The sequence below is a fragment of the Sinocyclocheilus grahami genome, unplaced genomic scaffold, assembly GCF_001515645.1.
Source record: "Sinocyclocheilus grahami isolate Dianchi unplaced genomic scaffold, SAMN03320097.WGS_v1.1 scaffold1044.1, whole genome shotgun sequence".
Classification (NCBI taxonomy): domain Eukaryota; kingdom Metazoa; phylum Chordata; class Actinopteri; order Cypriniformes; family Cyprinidae; genus Sinocyclocheilus; species Sinocyclocheilus grahami.
The window spans coordinates 368,383-389,422 of record NW_015506223.1 but is presented as its reverse complement, the minus strand read 5'-3'; the positions used below and the strand labels follow the sequence as shown (position 1 = coordinate 389,422).

The window sequence follows — 21,040 nt, the reverse complement described above, 5'->3', positions numbered from 1 at the left end:
ACCGCCGCCTCGGGGACATCGTGCGCGGGCACCGCCGCCTCGGGGACATCGTGCGCGGGCACCGCCGCCTCGGGAGCCTTGCGAGCTGACCGCGCCGCTCGCACCGACATCAGCAGGGGTTCCTCCACGCTGCGTGTCAGACCGGGACGCACCGGGAACGGGCGGGGAGTCCGGGAGCTGGCGCCCTCTGGAGGAGAGAGGGAGAACACCAGATGCCAGACCCTGACAGTCCTAAGCGCACGTCTCAGAACGCTGACTGTTTCTATAGCAACCGGGACTTCTAACGGCAGCTGCAGTGACGCACTGATATTACCGAATAGCGATTGGCTCTTTTGCTCAGAAGGCGGGGCTTCGTTCGATAGAGTGGCCATACTGAGCGTTGCATTTTTCCTCATTCAAAACTATACGAGTGACATGTCTTGGGTATTCTATAGTCTTTGGCTGAGTGTGCGGTCGATTCAGCATCAGAAGCACACACTTATAGCAGTCATATCAATGGCAGTGTTGCAAAAGAAGGGACATAAGAATTATCACTTAAGATCACTATCTATGATAGTGTAGATCCTTGTAGTCCCAAGTGAAATGCATTATGGGTAGTGTCGTTCGGAGAAATGTGTTCACGTGACATGTATTCTTACTGTGCTGTGTAGTTCAAAAACGGAAGAAGAATGTTTATATTCTGCTTTTATTTCAGTTATTTGCACTGTAACCCTGACACTTTTGCAAGTTATTTTAGAATGTATTGCCTTATTGTTTCCATGGCGACACGTCATGCTTTTCTTTCATGTTTCCTTTTTTATAATATTCACAACCATGCTCACTTTATTATTAAATATCAGATATTCCGATTCTTATATATGTGCAAGTAAATGTATTTGCAAGTTTAAACACTTTTATAATGACCGTGTTAGTTGATCTATACCGGGTGATGGGTGCCGCCATGTTAGTTCGCGCTGAATCCAAGCTGTGGGGTTTACAACACGTAAATTCATCCTCCCCTCCCAAAAAGATATTAAAGTAAGTCTCTGGTGAACTGGGAGAAGAGCAGAGTTAACTTTATAGTTAACTACACAATGTGTAAATTATATTTGTAAGGATCATTATTGCCGCTTCCATAGACATCAGTGTGCATTTTTACAAACTACAAATGTATTGTTTTGCTAGTACTTATGCGTATTTAAATGTCTTGAACCTAAAATTTGCATTATATGCTTGGAAACAGTGAATAGTTGTGATAATATGACAAGCCTAGAGTGATCACACCGGTGTGATTGTACGCTTCAGGGACCAGCCTAGAGTGATCACACCGGTGTGATCATACGCTTCAGGGACAAGCCTAGAGTGATCACACCGGTGTGATTGTACGCTTCAGGGACCAGCCTAGAGTGATCACTCCGGTGTGATCGTACGCAATGATCACACCGGTGTGATCGTAAGCTTCAGGGACAAGCCTAGAGTGATCACACCGGTGTGATCGTACGCTTCAGGGACAAGCCTAGAGTGATCACACCGGTGTGATCGTACGCTTCAGGGACAAGCCTAGAGTGATCACACCGGTGTGATTGTATGCTTCAGGGACCAGCCTAGAGTGATCACACCGGTGTGATCATACATGTTCAAGGGTTAAATTATGAAATTTTTTCAGGTGGGTGCTGGGGTCTTATCTATCGGATTGCAACGTATATTAATTTGTTCATTAACATTACACATAGTGCGTGTCTAATTAGAGTTAAGCCGGTCGGCATGGTAGCCAAGGCTTACATAGGCATAGGTCACTAGTGTTTAGCTGGTCGGCAAGGTAGCCCAGGCACACATAGATAGTAATACATGCTATTCGTATGGCTCTTCGGAGCAGCAGCAGTACATATGTCTTGGTGATAGATCTGCTAGTTGGAAGGTGTTTTGTCTCCTGCTTTGTGGGGGGTTATTTCATGTATGTTATATGTGCAGCAGCAGTATTTCTTACATGCTCACAGCAGCATGTTGTGGATGTGTTGGAAGTAACAAGTACTTGCTCTGCAGCAGCAGCGTAGCAGATCTATTCTGTCAAGACCAAATGCATTAGCATTGTCATGTACATTAACATGTCAATCCCTCAGAGAGTTGTCATGACAGAAATATATACAGTTGCTGCTCAGTTTTAGTGAAACTGCTGTTAACTAGCCAAAGTGAAACTAAAACTAGCCAAAAGATGTGGTAAAATAGTAAAACTCACTGTAGATTCTCTAGTTTACAGTGTTGATCCTTCAGTAGATTAGAAAGTAGATTCACGCCTGAGTCTCCAAGAGTATTATTGTTCAGATCTAGTTCTCTCAGGTGTGAGGGGTTTGATCTCAGAGCTGAAACCAGAGCAGCACAGCCTTCCTCTCCAATATTGCAGTGACACAACCTGCAGAAAATATACAGTAATAATCATTCCACACTGTAATATAAATGCTCTCTTCATCCACTACAGCTGATTCTGGCCATTAATTGCCTATTTAGACAGAGCGAAACTGTCTGAATGACAGAAAGAAATTACAAAAACTACAGCTCACCTTAGGGCTGGATCTAATGATTAGATTGAAAACTGATTATTCTGTTAATTATATAATTGATAAAAAAAAAAAAAAAAAACTATTATGCACATCCTGAACAATGTTGTGCTCTGAAATATCTAAAGATTCTTAGCTACCCATGTGTGTGGCTTCTATTTCTATTGCATATGCACAAAACATGTCACAAAATCATCACGAAAATAATGGTTTCTGGATTAAACCTGTTTTGTTCAGTTTGTCTATCAAGAATTCTTGGTTTTAAAGTTTTAAAGTTAGTCCAAATTATGAAAAAAAAAATCTCAGTGTAGAACATCACCATAGCCAAATAGAGTGTGGAATCTATCCACCATAGAGTGGTGGAACTATGACGTCACTTTGTAGGCAAAAACTCAGAAGCGAGTTAGCATTTTAGCACTTCAGGTTCCATTTTCCCAGAGTCAATATATTTTTTGAATGGGAGTTTGATTAAATCCCCTAAAATAAGGTCTGTGGTTCACACAAGCTCAAGATACTTTCACATTTTATTCTACGGTATAAAACAGACCAGTTACCCCCCATTCGTTTCGTTTCTTAAAAAAGACGGTTGCTATAAGAAGTTGCTAAATGGGACCACAGGCACTGTCGGAGACATTAAACGTCATGATGCCAAACAGTTTATCAATTTACAGTATTTTCCAATTGTAGTATAATTTTGTCATGCCCCTGGACTGTCTGTGTTTCTCTCCCCATGTGCTCTCCGTGACCTAGTTTTCCCTCTTGTTAATCATGTCATTTAGTTCAGGTGTGTCTCATCTATTACCCTCGTTTAGTCTGGTATTTAAAGTGTAGTCTGTCCTGTGATTCCTTTGTCCGGTGTCGTCGACGTGTGTTCCTGCCTGCCCTGTGTTACCCCCTGTTTGGCATCATGACGTTTAATGTCTCCGTGACCTAGTTTCCCCTCTTGTTAATCACGTCATTTAGTTCATGTGTGTTGTCTATTACACTCGTTTAGTTTGGTATTTAAAGTGTAGTCTGTCCTGTGATTCCTCGTCGATGCTACGTGCTACATGTGTTCCTGCCTGCCCTGTGTTACCCCCTGTATGAATTAATAAAGACTTTTATTCGTGACTCCTTTATTTCCGTGCTCCTTCGCTCCGACACAGTAGTCACCGTGACACATTTATAGTACAATTAATTGTAGAATATCCAATTAATAGTTTTCCGCAAATTATATTGTTGTTCGACAATGTTTTATTTTATTTTTTTGCTTAGCCCATGAATAAAACACAAGTCTTTGGATGGAAGATACTCGTTCTATCGCTTTCCTACTGATGCAGAGATTCTGGGTTCGTACCATAAGGTAAACGCATGATTATTCCATGTAAACACCATTTAGTCAGCATAGACAGCTTAGTCATGGTGAAAGTGAAACTTTAATGATGCATAGTGCTTAAAGCCACATTAAAATTAAATGTTTACAGCCACATGTAGCTAGAAAGCATATAGAATGATAGAAGCAAGGATAAAATAACATTTTGTGTACCCACCCTAACAAGATGATAGCTGAATAAGTTTAATCTTACCATATCTAAAAACTTGCTTACTTTGCTGTAATTTAAGATTAAATGCACTAGAATTGTATTGAATAGTACGTGGAGACACATTTTAAATTAAAATATTCATATTAATCAAGGATTTATTGACTTTTAATGCACCTTATTTTGTGATTTTTTTTTTAAAAGCTGGTCCAAAATATCATTTTGATGAACATTGCAATGTAAGAAATAGGCTATTCAGATGAGTGGTCAGTCATACAACACTGCCATGGTCATTATTTATAAATATTTGTATGCCAAGTGCTGCAACTGACCAATAAGAATCATGGGTAACACTTTACTTAAAGCCTGTATAATGCATTATAAAAGTAGTTTTAATGGTACTTTTATAATGCATACACAACATACACACAAACATACGCAACTGTCAGCCCATTATAGCGGTGGGCATTTACTTCTGAGTCTACAAGCCGCCATACCTATTCAAACAGAGTGTTCTGATGAGGGGGGTTAAACACAGGACAGAAATTAGCATATTACTTCTAAATTTTGAGTTTTTTTATGTAAAAATCTTTATAACATCAGACAGTCAGTAAAAAATAACAAAAAAGGCAGTTCATGACCCCTTTAATAACTCTTCATAATGCATTATACATAAAAGCTTTACGTGAAGTGTTACCAAATCAAGTATTCCAAAGACTTGTTTAGCAATACAATAAGAAGACCTAATCAACACTATAATATAGTTATATATTAAAAGAACGCACTGTAGTTTCTCCAGTTTACAGTGTGGATCCTGCAGTAGATCAGAGAACAGCTTCATTCCTGAGTCTTCTAATTTATTCCAGCTTAATTTCAGTTCTCTCAGGTGTGAGGGGTTTGATCTTAGAGCTGTAACCAGAGCAGCACAACCTTCCTCTTTGATATTACAGTTATACAACCTGCAGAGAATAAACAGCATTCTAAAATGTCATCTGAAGAGAATAGGATCTCTCATAAAGTTCATGACTGTTAAATAAATAGTTTAAAAATTAAACTTCTTTCATTTTTTTGCTCACACTCTTGTTGTTTAAACCACATTGGTTTTGGTCATTTCTTTCTTATAACACGAAAAAGGTTTTTATGCAGATATTTAATCATTGTAAGCATGTTTGTCAATGTCATTGTTTTTTTCCCCAAAAAATAATGTGCATTAGAGGTGGCCCTGACTAAGGATTTTCATAGTCGAATCGGAATTTTCGATTCTTTTGCCGATAGTCGACTGATAGTCGAATCATATGTTTTGGGGGCGGGGCAAAATACATTACCAAGAGTCAAGTCAGATATTCGACAGTCATAATTACTGACGTTAACACACAGGGAACATGTGTAACGGATGCCTCGCAGATACAGATGGGGTAAATAATGTTTTATGTTTTGATTAAAAGATAGTTAACATTAAACGTCAGCAAAACCCTAAGAATTCACAACATTTTTTACAATAGTGCTCTCATTATAACGTTATGTATATGACAGTAGTTTGAAATGTTAATGTTCTGCATTTCTGTTGTGAGCTGCGCGCACTGATGACACTGATGACAGCTCACAGCTCACTCAGGGCAGGTCTAAAGTAAGACGCCCTTGTCAATCAACTATCGTGGGAGGGGCTTGTGCAGAACTACGTCATTCTGACAGGAATCTCAGAACCTACGGTGGCCGAGAGAGCTCAACGCGCTGCAACTTAAGAAAACACATGCAAATTGAAAAAAACACCAGCAAATTAAGAAAACATCTTCATCAGTTTTGCTGCAAATCCTCACAACACATGCAAATGAAGAAACGCGCTGCAAATAGCACGGACCACAACGGAAATGTTTCAAGCGGACCCAAAAAAGTGACTGGGATTTGTTTTGTGCAGTGGCTTTTTTTTTTAGTTTCTGCTAGTGATTCCTTGTTTTATTTATTTGTTTGTTTTATTGAAGATATAACATTCACAGGGGATACAGTCATAGCAATAAATTACATACACAACCAGAATACAACAATAAATATATAAAGAATAATAAAAATGAAATATAAACAGAACAAAAACAAATAAATAAAAAGTTAAGCATCTTTTCTTTTTTTTAAATAAATAAATCATAAATAAATAAAAAATAAAAATATTTAATTAAGTTAGCCATCTTATATAACGTTTCACAGTTACTCGTGTAATTCGTCAGATTATTTAGGCTAATATCTAAAATAAAAAGGAATCATTCAATCAGGGTGTTAAAATAAACAAAAAAACTCGCCTTTCAGTTCACCGACAACTCCACTGACTAATAGCCACTGCACAAATTGTATGCCCAATTTTAGGATTTTTTGTATTGATTTGAAATTATTTGATGAGTCACTTTTTTGGGTCCCCTTGAAACATTTCCGTTGTGGTCCGTGCTATTTGCAGCGCATTTCTTCATTTGCATGTGTTGTGAGGATTTGCAGCGCGTGTGTTGTGAAAAACTGATGAAGATGTTTTCTTAATTTGCTGGTGTTTTTTCAATTTGCATGTGTTTTCTTAAGTTGCGGCGCGTTGAGCTCTCTCGGCCACCGTACAGAACAGCCTGATTTGAGAAAGGGGATTTTAAAATAGGGATTAAAAAAAAACACTGGGTGGATTTGTATCATTATAGGATGGATGTTTACACACACTTCCAACACTCATTTATGTTCAAATAACAACAAAAGTGAATTTTGCATCCGATGACCCCTTTAAAGTTTGAAATCCCTGCTGCCAAGATTCTCCTCTGTTGGTCACAGATTATGGAAAGTGAAACTTAAATCTATAGGGGTGGTTGGATTTATTCACGCACGTTAAAATATTTATTTCAAGCTTCTTTCTTTTCAGATTCTTATAGTATTATCATAATAGGCTGTATATTAACTTATTGGGAGAAAACCGGTAGTTCTATGTGAAATCAGACATTTGAGCACCCCCATATAGCCAAAATGGCATGATCATAACACCCCGCGAATATTCGACTGTGAGATTGGTAGTAGAATCTGGCTCCTCCTATCAAAGCATTGAATCCTGACTATTCGAGGTCACCCCTAATGTGCATATTTGGAATCTGAACATTGATTTCAGTAAAAAAACAAACAAAAAAAACCCCATTCAGATAAATTCCTAGACTACTTTTCATCTATTTAGAGCTTAACAGACATGGTCACTGTGAACAGCATAGTGAATTGCAACTATTCAGAGAATTTTACATGAGAATACAACATGAATATAAAATATGAGGGAATAAATAATTACAGTTTTTTTTTTTTTTTTGTGAACTATTCCTTCAATAAACTGTAACCTCTGCATTCACACTCATTATATTGATTCCTATGTTAAACAACTAAAGAAAACAAGAGGTTACTTTCGTAACCCCAGTTCTCTGGAACATGGAGTGGAGAGATCCACCTATGGGAAGGGCATCCGTATCTGACCTCTGCAGAAGCATCCAATTGCACCAAGTCTGGCTAGACAGGCAGAAGCGTGCAGCCAATGCCAGGTAAGGCCCCACCCCCTTACCTGAGAGCATATAAGGCCTAAACGCGCTGCTTCTCATGTGACAAGCGGGGCAAAGCTGGTGGAGCTCTCCACTCGATGTTTCAGAGAACCGGGGTTATGACAGTAACCTATTGTTCTCTTTCATCATCTTGTGTTCGAGATCCACCTATGGGAGAGACATGGACAGCTCCCTGATTGCCCAATACAATCACAGTGAGGTTCTGTAAGCCAGAGAAGGACGGCCAGCCCAAAGGGGCGGTGCCTGACACGTCCCATTATCATGCACCTGGCAACCCTGACACACACACATAACCCCTGTGCGCATGCACGACATGAAATAAGTATGAGGCACACACATGTAAAGAAATCCAGCAACACAAATAAAAACACCCAGGTAGGAATGCAAATGCATGCTTGGTGACATGAATGTGCGTGGCCTGCTGGCCCATTCACCCTTGTTCCTTTATTACAATATGTAAATAGAAAGGGAGAAGGGAAGATAACAAGAAGGGGCTATGAAGACCCCACCCCTAAAACAGAATGTGCTACCGAGGTTTTGGTGACATTCAGTCGGTAGTAATGCACAACGTATGGGGAGAAGCCCAGCTGGCAGCAGAGCATATGTCCTGCAGTGACACTCCCCTGAACAAGGCCCAAGAGACGGCTAAGCCCCTCGTGGAATGAGCTCTGATGTTTCCTGGGGCCTGCACTCCCTTCGATTCGTATGCCAAAGCTAAAGCTTCCACAAGCCAATGTGAGAGGCGTTGCTTAGATATCGGACTCCCCTTGTGAGGGTGTGCCCATGAAATAAAGAGCTGGTCGCTCTTCCGGAAAGCACTGGTCCTGGTTATATACATCTGTAATGCACGAACAGGACACAGAGTATTCAGCCTCTGATCCTCCGTGGAGGGTGAAAAGCAGATAGCTCCAACACCTCCAATGTGAACGAAGGGAAGCACTTAGGCATAAAAGCCGGGTTAGGCTTAAGAAAAAACATATCTCCACTAAGAGAGAATTTAGTGCGCAAGGTATGAACCGAGAGTGCATATAGCTCACTGACATGTTTAGCTGACGCCAAGGCCAAGAGCAAAGCCGTCTTGAAGGACAGCAGCTTCAGGGAAATACTTCCCAGGGGCTCAAAAGGATATTGAGACAGAGCCTCATGCACCATGGAGAGGTCCCACTCAGGAACAGTTCTCCGGATGACTGGCAAAGAATGATGAGCACCCTTCATAAATCTGCAGATTAGAGGATGCTGCCCAACTGTTGAGCCCCCAAAGCCCACATGACAGGCAGAAATAGCCACCAGGTAGACCTTGATAGTGGAAAAAGACCTGCCTTTATCCATAAGGTCTTGTAAGAAACACAACATATCAGGAACTGAACACTGATATGATGTGAGACCACGCTTATCGCACCGCCCTTCAAACACTTGCCACTTACAACCATATAAGGACCGTGTAGAAAAGGCCCCGGCATTCTGTATAGTAGCAACCACACGCGGGGGAAGCCCTAGTGCATTTAAGTTTGTCCTCTCACTGGCAAGGCCCAGAGAGCCACCCTGTGTTGGTGTGGATGATAAATCTCCCCGTTCGCCTGAGACAATAGGTCTGTGGAGAGAGGGAGGCGCCACGGCCTGGCATATAACAGAGGGATTATCTCTGCCAGCCACGGTGCTTTGGGCCACCTGGGTGCTATCAGAATGAGAGACAGGCCCTTCTCTCTCACCCTGGCCAGTGTGGGGATTATCAGGCACAAGGGAGGAAAAGCATACAGCAGCACTTTGGGCCAAGGGTGGGCCAGTGCGTCTACCCCGAGGGGCGCGTCCACGTCCTTTAGGGAGAAGAACATAGGACTATGGCTGTTTTCGCATGAGGCAAATAGATCTACGGTTGCCTGTCCAAATCTCATCCATATCAAGCCCACTATCTGAGGGTGGAGGTGCCAATCTTCGTAGAGTGGGTTCCCCTCCTACAGAAGGTCCGTGCCTCTGTTCAGAATGCCTGGAACATGAGTTGCGCGTAAGGACAGGAAAAACCGCCTGCTCCACACTAAAAGCTTGTGAGCTAGAGCATGAAGCTTTGACGAGCGCATACCGCCCTGGCGAATGATACATGCCACTGCTGTGGTATTGTCGCAGCGTACGAGCACATGGTGTCCCTGCAGGCGAGGCAGAAAATAATTCAAAGCTTTCCATATGGTCAAAAGCTCTAAATAATTTATGTGTGCTGAACACAGTCTGCTCAGCCACAAAACGTTCACTGTTCTGCCCTCCTGGGTGGCACCCCAGCCTGTTAAGGACACATCTGTTATCATGACTTTCCGCAACATCACCATCCCCAGAGGGGTTCCCTGTGCGTAAAAGTCAGCGCTGCTCCAGTGGCACAGAGCTGCTGTACAGGCGCGCGTCACTGTTACAGAGCAGCAGAGATCGCATAATGGGCTGAGATGAAGAGACAAACCCCATTTCATGAACGCTCTCATTCTCAGAATTCCCAGAGGCAAATTTTCTTGTTTTTTAACTGAAGAAAAAAGTTAAGAATATTTTGTATTCCCAAAAATTCTTCCTAAGAATATTCTTATCTTTTTTCTTAAGATTGTTCTTAAGACAAAACTTAAGAAGAACTCAAATTCTGGAAAATAATCTTCTTAAATAACTTCTTAAAGTCAGGACAGCCCCAGACTTGTCTTAAATCCCAAACAGTATGAATTATTTAATGAATTTATTGGGTTATTTCAAATTAATTGTTATATTTAAGAATTCCAACAACACTAGCTACATATAATATATAGTAGGACTATTAATAGGGATGTGCACCAGTTTTCTGAAGTGACAGTGATGATGTAAACAATGATCGGTCATGATTAGCCTATGTGTGACACTACTTTTTGCTGACTTCAAAACTCAGTAGCAACAGTAGTACAAAAACGAGTCAGATAGGGAGTTTTAAGTGGACTCTTTTATTTTAGCCTATAAATACCACATAATCTTTGGCAGTATTCAGCGCATATGAATACGCCGATACACAGGACGCGTTTGCTGTTGCAGCGCGGACACACATAGGCTACCGGAGGTGTTCACTCGGATGAGAGTGTAAAAACACAGCACAAAAAAATTAATGAAACAGATCGCTGCAGCTTGAGACAGGCTATTTTAAAGTAACTGTTCAAAAACACGCCGCATTAAAAACGTGAAGCTGAGCGCCAGTCAAAGTCGCGACGAAAAGAATGTGCGTGCTTATTATGATTATTAGGGTAATCTGCAGGAAGCGCAAAAATACAATAAAGTGTGAGTTTATCAGTGCGCCATGTATTCACTCAGATAAAGACTTCTTGTGTGGCGGATAAATGCTTATGTGGAAAAAAAAATCATCTTTCAGATCGACCGATGTGAACCAGTCTTTCTGTTTTATGGTGCGGGCCAGAGAGCCGTGGGGTAACATTCGGAAATTGTATTTTCTTAAGTGTTAACACCCAGAGGTCCAAAATGGGGTGGAGAGAGCCGTCCTTCTTTAGAACCAGGAAATAACGGGAATAAAATCCCAGATTTATCAGATTGGGGGTACCACCTGAATCGCTCCCTTGTTTAGAATGTGAGCGGCGCTCTCCTTCGTGTGTGAAGAGAGAAGACCGTTGAAATGCAGGGGTTTTATTACAAACTGCAGTCTGTAGCCCTGCATTATTGTACGTGTCACCCACTCGGGAGCAGAAACAGTCTGCCAAGCTAACTCGTAACTTGTGAGTGTCCCCACTCAAGCCGGTGAGGCGATGGCTTCTTGAGTGCCCAGCTGGTTCATATGTGATGCAGTGGACGAACTAGGGGTGACATGCAGGGGTTCAGAGAGATTTTCCCTCTGTGCAGGGAGATGTCCACTCTCTGCATAGAGAGGTTCTCTCTTATTAACGAATTAATTTGATTCTTTACCTATTTTGAAGTTTTTATTTTTTGTGTGTTGGGGAACACTGGGGACAAAGCCTATATTGAAATTGTGACATGTAAGTGTAGGGAGCTGTGTGATGACACTGCTTGTGCACACTTTCCTTTCTCAATGTTTTTCCTTTTTGAACAGGAAAATCCCCTGACTTGTGATGGATGGGAGGGCACACACTGGGCAACACTGGGAACTGTGAAACCACCTTGAGGGGGGGGGGGGGGGGGCTGACCTTGCCAACAGTTTCTTTAACGGGGGAATATGAAGGGCAGAACAGGCGTCTCGTGGGCTGTCCACCCACGAACATGGACTCAAAGCCCCCCGTGGCCGTGCATCAGTTTGTGTTTGTGATCAGAGGTAGTGGAATTAGGGGGTTTCTTAGCCGCGGCAAAGGATGTTTTTCCCCACGGTTTTGCAGGCGGGGGGTTACCGTGCTGCGTTGGCAGTTTCCTGCGAGGTTTGGCTCTGACTGGACCCTGGAAATTGCGACCCACTGCAGGCGGATTAGATGGCCGTGAAGGGGGAACCTGGCGTGGTGCTGATTGCCAGGGAAGACATAACTTCCTGGCGGCTCGTTTACAAATGAGGGTTCATCCACTAAGATGTCCTTGAGGAAGGTGGATTCGGCTTGGTCAGCCCAACTCAACTCTGGCGCTCCCCGGGAGTCCCCCGGGTGCGCGACATCGTCACTGTTTCCCCGTCAGAGTACGACTGTTTGAAATCCGCACTTTGAGTAGCGGCCACCTTATGCCTGCGGAGACTGAGCTTCTTGGGAAGCGCCAGGCAGTGGCTGCAATTTTCAGGGAATTCCAGAGCTTCCTCCGCGTGTTTGAAGCCCATGCAGACCACGCAGTACAGGTGAGAATCCCTGGTGACGATAAGTGTGCCACACGCGGCCGGGCAGGCACGCGACAGGCAATTGCTGGAGGAAGTGGCAGATTTGGAGAGTGCCATTGGAATGGGCAGTAAAATCCAACCAGTTGGCAAAAAAGGGAACAAGTGAGAAAAAAGGCGGACAGCCTAAAATTAAGTGCAGCATGGGTGGCTTGCAGAAGGACACAGCTGTAATAGAGAACGAAACGATCATGTATGGCGGAGGCTGATCTGAGCGATATGTCCTCCTGAAGACAAATGTGAATGTCTGAAAATTCCAACGAGCTGTGAAAATTAAACCAGAGGTCGTATAGCAGCGCATTTTAGGCCTTATATGCTCTCAGGTAAGGGGGTGGGGCCTTACCTGGCATTGGCTGCGCGCTTCTGCCTGTCTAGCCAGACTTGGTGCAATTGGATGCTTCTGCAGAGGTCAGGTACGGATGCCCTTCCCATAGGTGGATCTCGAACACGAGATGATGAAAGAGAACTCAACAGATCTTTTAACTAACCATCAGGATGTCTGAGCCTACTTCACTTCAAAGTATTAAATATCTTTATTTGTCTGTCCTCAAACGTTTTTAGAATAAATTCAACCTTGCATATAAAAATTACTTTATTGTCTTACTGTAGTGTTTCCAGTTTACAATGTGGATTCTTCAGTCCATCAGAGAGCAGCTTCACTCTTGAACCATGCAGGTTGTTGTAATTCAGGTCCAGCTCTCTCAAACATGATGAGCTTGATTTGAGAGCTGAGGCCAGCACTGAACAGCTCTTCTCGGTCAGATTACAGTCACTTAAACTAAGAGAGAAATGATTGCATGTATTATAGTCTTGCACTGAAAGATAATAGAGGAACATACTAATATTACATTTTTTTAAATTAAATTTACATAAACTCTAACAAAAAATAAGTTATATTCTAATGGTCCTCCACATTTTGATGACTACTTCATGTAGTAGTAATCGTTCACAGTTTTTATCATTACAAAATTTGTCTTCCAATCTAACATTTGCTCTTTTAAGGAATGAAACATTAATAAACATTAAAAAATTAAGCACATTATTTTAAATTGTACAATACTCACTCAGCCTTTCTAGATGCCTTGACAGCTGGCATCAGCCTCAGAAGACCTTCTTCTGATTTATAATATTTACTCAGTTTAAACTCATCCAGCTCCTTTTCTGAGTTTAGCAACACAAACACCAGAGCAGACCATTCAGCAGGGCCGAGTTTGACTCCAGAGAGACAATGGACACCTGTTCTGCTCAGGTATGTTTGGACTTCCTGCACTAGTGAATGATCATTCAGTTCATTCAGACAGTGTAACAGATTGATGGATTTCTCTGGAGAGGTATCCTCCTTGAGCTTTATCTTAATGTAATCAACTATTTCCTGTTTGCTGACAGATCTGCTTCCTGTCTGTGTCAGGATGTCTCGTAAAAGTGTCTGATTAGACTCCAGTAAAAGACCCAGAAGGAAGCGGAGGTAAAGGTCCCAGTGTCCATTTTCACTTTGTAAGGCCTTGTCCACTTCTATCTTCAGTAAATCTGTGATGTTACATTTTGTTTGTTTATCTTGAAAAATAATAAGAAGCTTGAATAAAGCACCAAGAAACTCCTGAACGCTCAGATGAACAAAGCTGTACACCTTCCCTAGGTGCAGTCCAAACTCCTCTCTGAAGATCTGGGTACACAGTTCTGAGTAAATGGATGCTTCTGTGACATCAATGCCACACTGCTTTAAATCCTCCTCATAAAAGATCAGGTTCCCCCTTTTCAGCTGCTCAAAAGCCAGTTTTGCCAGTGACAGGACGCCCTTCCTGAGCTCATGAAGATATTCTTCATTTTTGCCATCAAACTTCTGGGTCTTTAGTTTGATCTGAAAGATCAGGAAGTGTGTGAACATTTGAGTGAGAGTCGTGGGGTACTCTGCACTCTCTGCTTCACTCAACATTCTCTCTAAAACTGTGGCTGAAATCCAGCAGAAGACTGGGATGTGACACATGATGTAGAAGCTCCTTGATGATTTGACATGTGTGATGATTCTACTGGCCAGACTCTGATCACTTATTTTCTTCTTGAAATACTCATCCTTCTGAGGGTCATTGAACCCTCGTACCTCTGTGATCCGGTCAACACTCTCAGGAGGGATTTGACTGGATGCTGCTGGTCGAGAGGTGATCCAAAGGAGAGCAGATGGAAGCAGATTCCCCTTGATCAGGTTCGTCAGCAGCACATCCACTGAGGCCGATTCTGTCACATCACACAAAAAATCATTTATCTGGAAATCTAGAGGAAGTCGACATTCATCCAGACCATCAAAGATGAACAGGACATTGTGGTCTTGAATATCAGTTGTTCTCAGTTCCTTTGTATCCATAAAAAACTGACGTAGAAGGTCCAACAGGCTGATATTTCTCTCCTTTATCAAATTGAGCTCTCTGAAAGGAAGTGGAAATATGAAATGAACATCATGATTTGCCTTTCCTTCAGCCCAGTCCAAAATGAACTTCTGCACTGAGACTGTTTTTCCAATTCCTGCGACTCCTTTAGTCAGCACAGTTCTGATGGGCTTGTTCTGTCCAGGTGAGGCTTTAAAAATGTCATTGCATTTTATTGGTGCTTCCCTTGTCTCTTGTCTCCTGGATTGTGTCTCAATCTGTCTCACCTCATGTTCATTATTAACCTCTCCACTCCCTCCCTCTGTGATGAACAGCTCTGTGTAGATCTCATTCAGAAGTCTTGAACTTCCTTGATTTGACATTCCTTCACTGATTCTCTGAAATTTTTCTTTTAATCTGGATTTGTGCTTTTTCATACAAAAAGGGGCATGTCCTGGAAGATGAGGAGTAAAATCTTTGCAATTATGCTATTTACAAGTAAGTTACATTTGATCAGCATGACAACAAAAATGTCTAATATGGAATTATTAAGTAAGATAAATAACTAACTTTACTGCATTTTTTCATATTTACCAATTCAATATACTACTTATTACCATTGTGTGAAAAAAATAAAATAAAAATAAACAGTGCCTTTTCTCACGTTTTGTTATGTTGCAGCCTTATGTTAAACTGCTGTCTTTTTTCCCCACATCAATCTACACTCCATACACCATAATGGCAAAGCAAAAACAGAACGGTCACAACTTTGTAAATTTATTGTGACAACCCTGTCTTTTCCTTTTCTGACTGTTGGTGGCAGTGTAGCATTAACGTGTGTTGTCATTGCTAATTAGAGACGTTATGGGCGGAGAGTGTAAAAGGTGTTCCTGACCTGTTCAACGACACTTCCTCTGGTGGTACGTCGTTCTCCAGAGAAGTCTTTTGCTTAGGGTGAACAGACGTCCCGTTTTTCCCGGGACAGTCCCATATTTCAGCTCTTTTTTTAGTGTCCCAACTTATTTTGAAAAAAATCATGTTTTGTCCCGTATTTCAAAATTTCTTTACAACTGGGTGATCAGAGCGAGTAGTAGAAGTGTTCTGTCACGTGAGAACAGCCTAATCAAAGGTAAGTAAGCTTGTTGTAAAACCAAATTACCATCCAATCACAATTCGTTATCGATTAACTTGGAGTAAGTGAAGGCGGTATAGATAGGCGGAATCACGCTGAATGACAGACACCCAGAAGCGCTGTCTCGGCCGCGCACCCGCACGATCCCAGTTCTGTGATCAGTTCTGCATGTGCCTTAATTGTTAAATACACACACAGCTGTCAAAATGTCAATTGTGTGGAGTATATCATATAAATACATTCGGTTATGGCTTAAGTGAACATAAACAGGTGGGTGAAAACCGGATATGTGTCAGTATATTATATTAATTCGGTCTTAAAGGGACAGCAGCCTAATTAAATACCTGTCTGTCTCATTAATGTTAAAGGGGTCATATGATGCAATTTCTATTTTTCGTTTTCTTTAGTGTGTTATGTAGCTATTTGTGCATGTATTAGATCTGCAGAGTTACAAAGCTCAAAGTCTCTCACAAAAGGATTTATTCTATCTAAAAGAGAAGGCCGATCCAGACCGGGCTAAAATGCCTCATTCAAACACCCCCCACATGTCTACCTCACTATGTGGAAATATTAGCATAATGCCGCTAAAATGTGCACGCAAAGAAAGAAGGCGTGGTTTCAGGAACAGCAGTAGTGTTGATGCAGCCATGTCAGGGAGATGCTGTGTTTCAGTGCGAAAGCAAAAGCACTTTATTTGGCCTTCCGGAAGTAGATGCAATGAGGAATCATTGGTTAAGATTTATTTACAACAGAACAACACAACGCAGATGTTCGAATTTGTGCAACGCATTTTATGAACGACAGCTTTGTGAACCTAGGAGAGTAGCCTACAAGGCTGGCTGTGCAAAGGCTATTTTAAAAAAAAGGGTCAATTCCGACTTTGCTATGACAATCTGGTGCTTATTCTGAATCTGCTACTGTAAGTATCTTTTCCTAATAGTTTAAGTATTTGCTACTGACTGTTCAAATGTGGAGTTTTGTGCTGTGTAGAGTATCGCGTTTTGTGTGTGTGTGTGTGTGTGTGTGTGCCTGTGCATGAGAGAGAGACAGGGTCACATCACAGTGGAGTCAGCTTTCTTAATCGCAGCTTGTGTACTGCAAATACATACAAGCATCATCACTGTGTCTGTCACGTGACTCTGGCGGGTCAAGCGATGCGAGTCAAGCGACAAAAGTTAAAGGGGTCATATGATGTTGCTAAAAAGAACATTATTTTGTGTATTTGGTGTAATGAAATGTTTATGCGGTTTAAAGTAAAAAAAAACTCTTTATTTTCCACATATTGTACATTATTGTTTCTCCTCTATGCCCCGCCTTTCTGAAACGCGTCGATTTTTACAAAGCTCATCGGTCTGAAAATCGAGGTGTGCTGTGACCAGTTATCCAGTGGATTGTGATTGGCTGAATACCTCAAGCGTGTGACGGAAATGTTACGCCCCTCACCATACTGTTGTATTTCCTCAGCGACCGGCGGCAACAAAACTACAGCGAGAATAAAAGTTACGCCTTCTTTCTTTGCGTGAACATTTGGGCGGTGTTATGCAAATCTTCCCACAGAGCGATGTAGATATGTGGGGGCGTGTTAGAACGAGGCGTTTTAGGTAGGCGTGGTTGACTCTTAACTTTTATAAAGAATATCTCTTTGGATTTGAGACTTTAGTCTTTGCAACTTTACAGATCTTCTTTATGCACCAATAGCTTGTAACATTCCAAAGAGAAAGGACAAATTGTAAATCGCATCATATGACCCCTTTAAGAAATGTTTAACTTTATGCAAATGAACAGCGAATTTCGCGAGCGACAACCAATAGGAGTGAAGAATCTGTCAGTGGCACTCACACGTCACCATCTCGAGTGCAGGCAAGACAGGACAGATTTCCTGAGCGATTTCACTGTTTTATATGATTTTACTGTAACCGGATATAAATATTAATGCGTAGAAAAGAAACCGGGGCTTGACATTATGTACTGTCTTTACATTTATGTTGAAAGCTGAAGCTCGCGAATATGGAAAGGGGTGTTACATTTCCGACATGTGCTTGCGGTGTTCGGCCAATCACAATGCACTGGGTCAGCTGGCCAATCAGAGCAGACTGAGCTTGTCAGAAGGAGGGGCTTTGTAGAAAACAACGCGATGCTTTCACACCTGGCCTGTTGTTTCGGAACCTGGCGCATATCCCCCCTTAGCTCGGTTCGTTTGAGCATATGTGAACACGGCAATCGCACTCGGATCCGCGCCAAAACAATCGGTCCGAGATCGCTTGAACAAGGTGGTCTCGGCTCGATTGAAAACGAACTCTGGAGCGGTTCGGTTGTAGTGAGAAAGCAATCCGATCCAACGGACCAACGAACCAGGCTATATCACAATGTATAATGGGTAATTACGTAAGTTTCGTGAAAAGCATTAGCTTTGTTGTTTTGCTGATACCTCAAAATGAACCTGTGAATGTCTGTGGGTGAGCACGTCTTTGCCATTCAAAAATCAAAGCGCACTTTTTTTATTTTATAATGCCGTCTTATTGCTCTTTTTTGTAGTAGGTGCATTTTAAAAATGTTTTCCCAATCAATCCCTAAATATTTATTTATTTTTCCTTTACAACTAATAAAACAGACACTATGGATCTTTTTTGCCCAAACTATATATACAGGGCTCACAAAATCTAGCTCGACATCCTGGGGCTATTGTGTTTTCCAGTCGGATTACCAAAATGTATCACTGCCCTGCCCGACGGGCTATCTTGATTCACGTTGTTCACTCGCTTGTAGGGGTGAAATGGATTGTAGCTGATCGTTTGCACTTGTTTCTAAGTCTTGCCGATTTAAACATTCAAGCGTTTTAAAACATTTGTGCGCATTCAGAGCTAGCGCGCTGGTTTCTGCGCGCACAGAGAGCCGCGTTTCAGACAATGCGTGTACACAGAATTGATTCCTCTTTCGGCGTATCCTTGCTTCTGAATGAACTTCACTCGCTTGTAGGGGTGAAATGGATTGTAGCTGATCGTTTGCACTTGTTTCTAAGTCTTGCCGATTTAAACATTCAAGCGTTTTAAAACATTTGTGCGCATTCAGAGCTAGCGCGCTGGTTTCTGCGCGCACAGAGAGCCGCGTTTCAGACAATGCGTGTACACAGAATTGATTCCTCTTTCGCGTATCCTTGCTTCTGAATGAAAACATACACACAAAATCATCTCAAAATAATTGTCTCTGCAAGTATTCTCGTAAACAAGGTCGGTTATGTCTTAAGTAAATGTAAACAGTGGAGAAAGAAATTTTCTGTGCATCATTACTGGATCCGTACATTCGGTCTTAAAGGGGCAGCAGCCTATAAACACCTGCTGTTCTATTAGTGCCACCTGCTGTCAGAGAGTGACATTTGCGTCTCACTCACAAAGCTAAAATCAGACCATTCTGTTTTTGCCTCAAATTCTGAAACTATACAATCCAAATAACATGTATTTAGCATATTTTTGGGATAGTCTCTTTCACGTATCCCTGCTTCTGAATGAACGCATACACTCAAAATTATCTCAAAATTATTGTCTCTGCAATTATTCTCGTAAACACAGTCGGTTATGTCTTAAGTGAACGTAAACAGTGCAGAAAGAAATATCCTGTGCAATAATAAAAGGACACTTTTTCATTTATAATTTGTCTTAAATCTCATTTTGTAAAAAAATTAATGTATAAATAAGTTGTAAAAAAATTGTATCGTGTAATCTGTATCATGAATTTTATCGCATGTCAAGTTTAGTGAATCATTCATCCCTATGTGCTACTAGTTTTTGCTGATTATGCTGATTTGTCCACAGTAAAGTTCAGCCGATATCTTTTTTTATTTGCGCTAGTTAAATTCATTTTGGGCTACCAAAACATGAAGAATGCCTGCCCAAATGTCTACCAGGGATTTTGAAATTTTGCAAGCCCTGATGTGTATATATATTTTATTTTTTTTTATTTTTGTGTAAATGAAAATAAATTATCTGGCAGAATTTACATCCATACTGCTTTTTTTTTCTAACAACAAAAGCAAATAGAGACAACAGCTCTCTGCGGTAGTGTTGCTTTCGTCAATGAAAATTATGACTAAATATCGTCGTCAACGAACCTTTATCACGTGACGAAAACGAGACGCAACGTAAATGCTGGTCATGTGACGATGACGATAATTAAATGTATAATGCAATATTGTTGACGAATAAAAACGAGACTAAATGTGGTTTACAAAATAAAAACTATGCTAAAATGTCTCTTCATTTTCGTTGACAAAAACGAGACGAAACGAAATGAAATGTTATAATGTTATTTCGTCTCGTTTAGTCGCGTTATTATTATTATTTTGCAGTATTTCTGTTTCCTGTGTCTCCTTCAGGGGCTGCATCAGGTCGCACTGCGCAGATGCAGGCGACGTCACTTCCTCAAGCCCCACTCGCTGCATTATTTAGAACAGTGTTTCCCAACCGGGGTGCCGCGTCTGTCGAGAGCAGGGGTGCCATGTAAAAGTCCTTTTTTAATATTTTTACATTGCTAAAATGTTCAAAAAAGCAGCCTTGTCATTTTTTATTCAATTCAAAGTTTTAAATCAAGCTATCTCGTGCTACTGCAACAAAATTACCCAGCTGTAAAATCAAAACTGCACTGAGTGAGCAAAACTTTGTTTAATTACCATTATAAGTATTCTTGAGTCTATAAGGTAACAATAATATAATAAGATAACCTTTTTGAAATGGGTTTGACTAAAAGAACATTTTGGTTTCGTCTACACTACCAGGTACTTATACTATATTGACTGGGTTAAATAGAATTGCATTTCTAAAAGGAGACTAAAATACAATTTTCATTGACTAAAACTAGACTAAATGTCATCCGTTTTTGACGACTAAAACTAAACTAAATGTCATCAGTTTTCATCGACTAAAACTAGACTAAATGTTATGAGTTTTCATCGACTAAAACTAGACTAAATGTTATGAGTTTTCATTGACTAAAACTAAACTAAATGTCATCCGTTTTTGACGACTAAAACTAGACTAAATGTCATCATTTTTCATTGACTAAAACTAAACTAAATGTCATCAGTTTTCGTCAACTAAAACTAGACTAAATGTCATCATTTTTCATTGACTAAAACTA

General features: G+C 41.1%; 1 protein-coding gene across 1 annotated transcript in view; it reads right to left on the bottom strand.

Annotated features, from left to right (window-relative positions):
* LOC107566068 (NACHT, LRR and PYD domains-containing protein 3-like) overlaps window positions 1-21,040 on the bottom strand; it is a 45,862-nt gene that overhangs the window by 17,808 nt on the left and 7,014 nt on the right. Inside the window, exons 2-5 of the mRNA XM_016251447.1 lie at window positions 13,483-15,232; window positions 13,023-13,196; window positions 4,840-5,013; window positions 2,216-2,389 (exon numbers count right to left, since the gene is read on the bottom strand). Of these exons, the coding sequence (XP_016106933.1) occupies window positions 2,216-2,389; window positions 4,840-5,013; window positions 13,023-13,196; window positions 13,483-15,232 (2,272 nt within the window). The remainder of the gene's footprint in view (window positions 1-2,215; window positions 2,390-4,839; window positions 5,014-13,022; window positions 13,197-13,482; window positions 15,233-21,040) is intronic.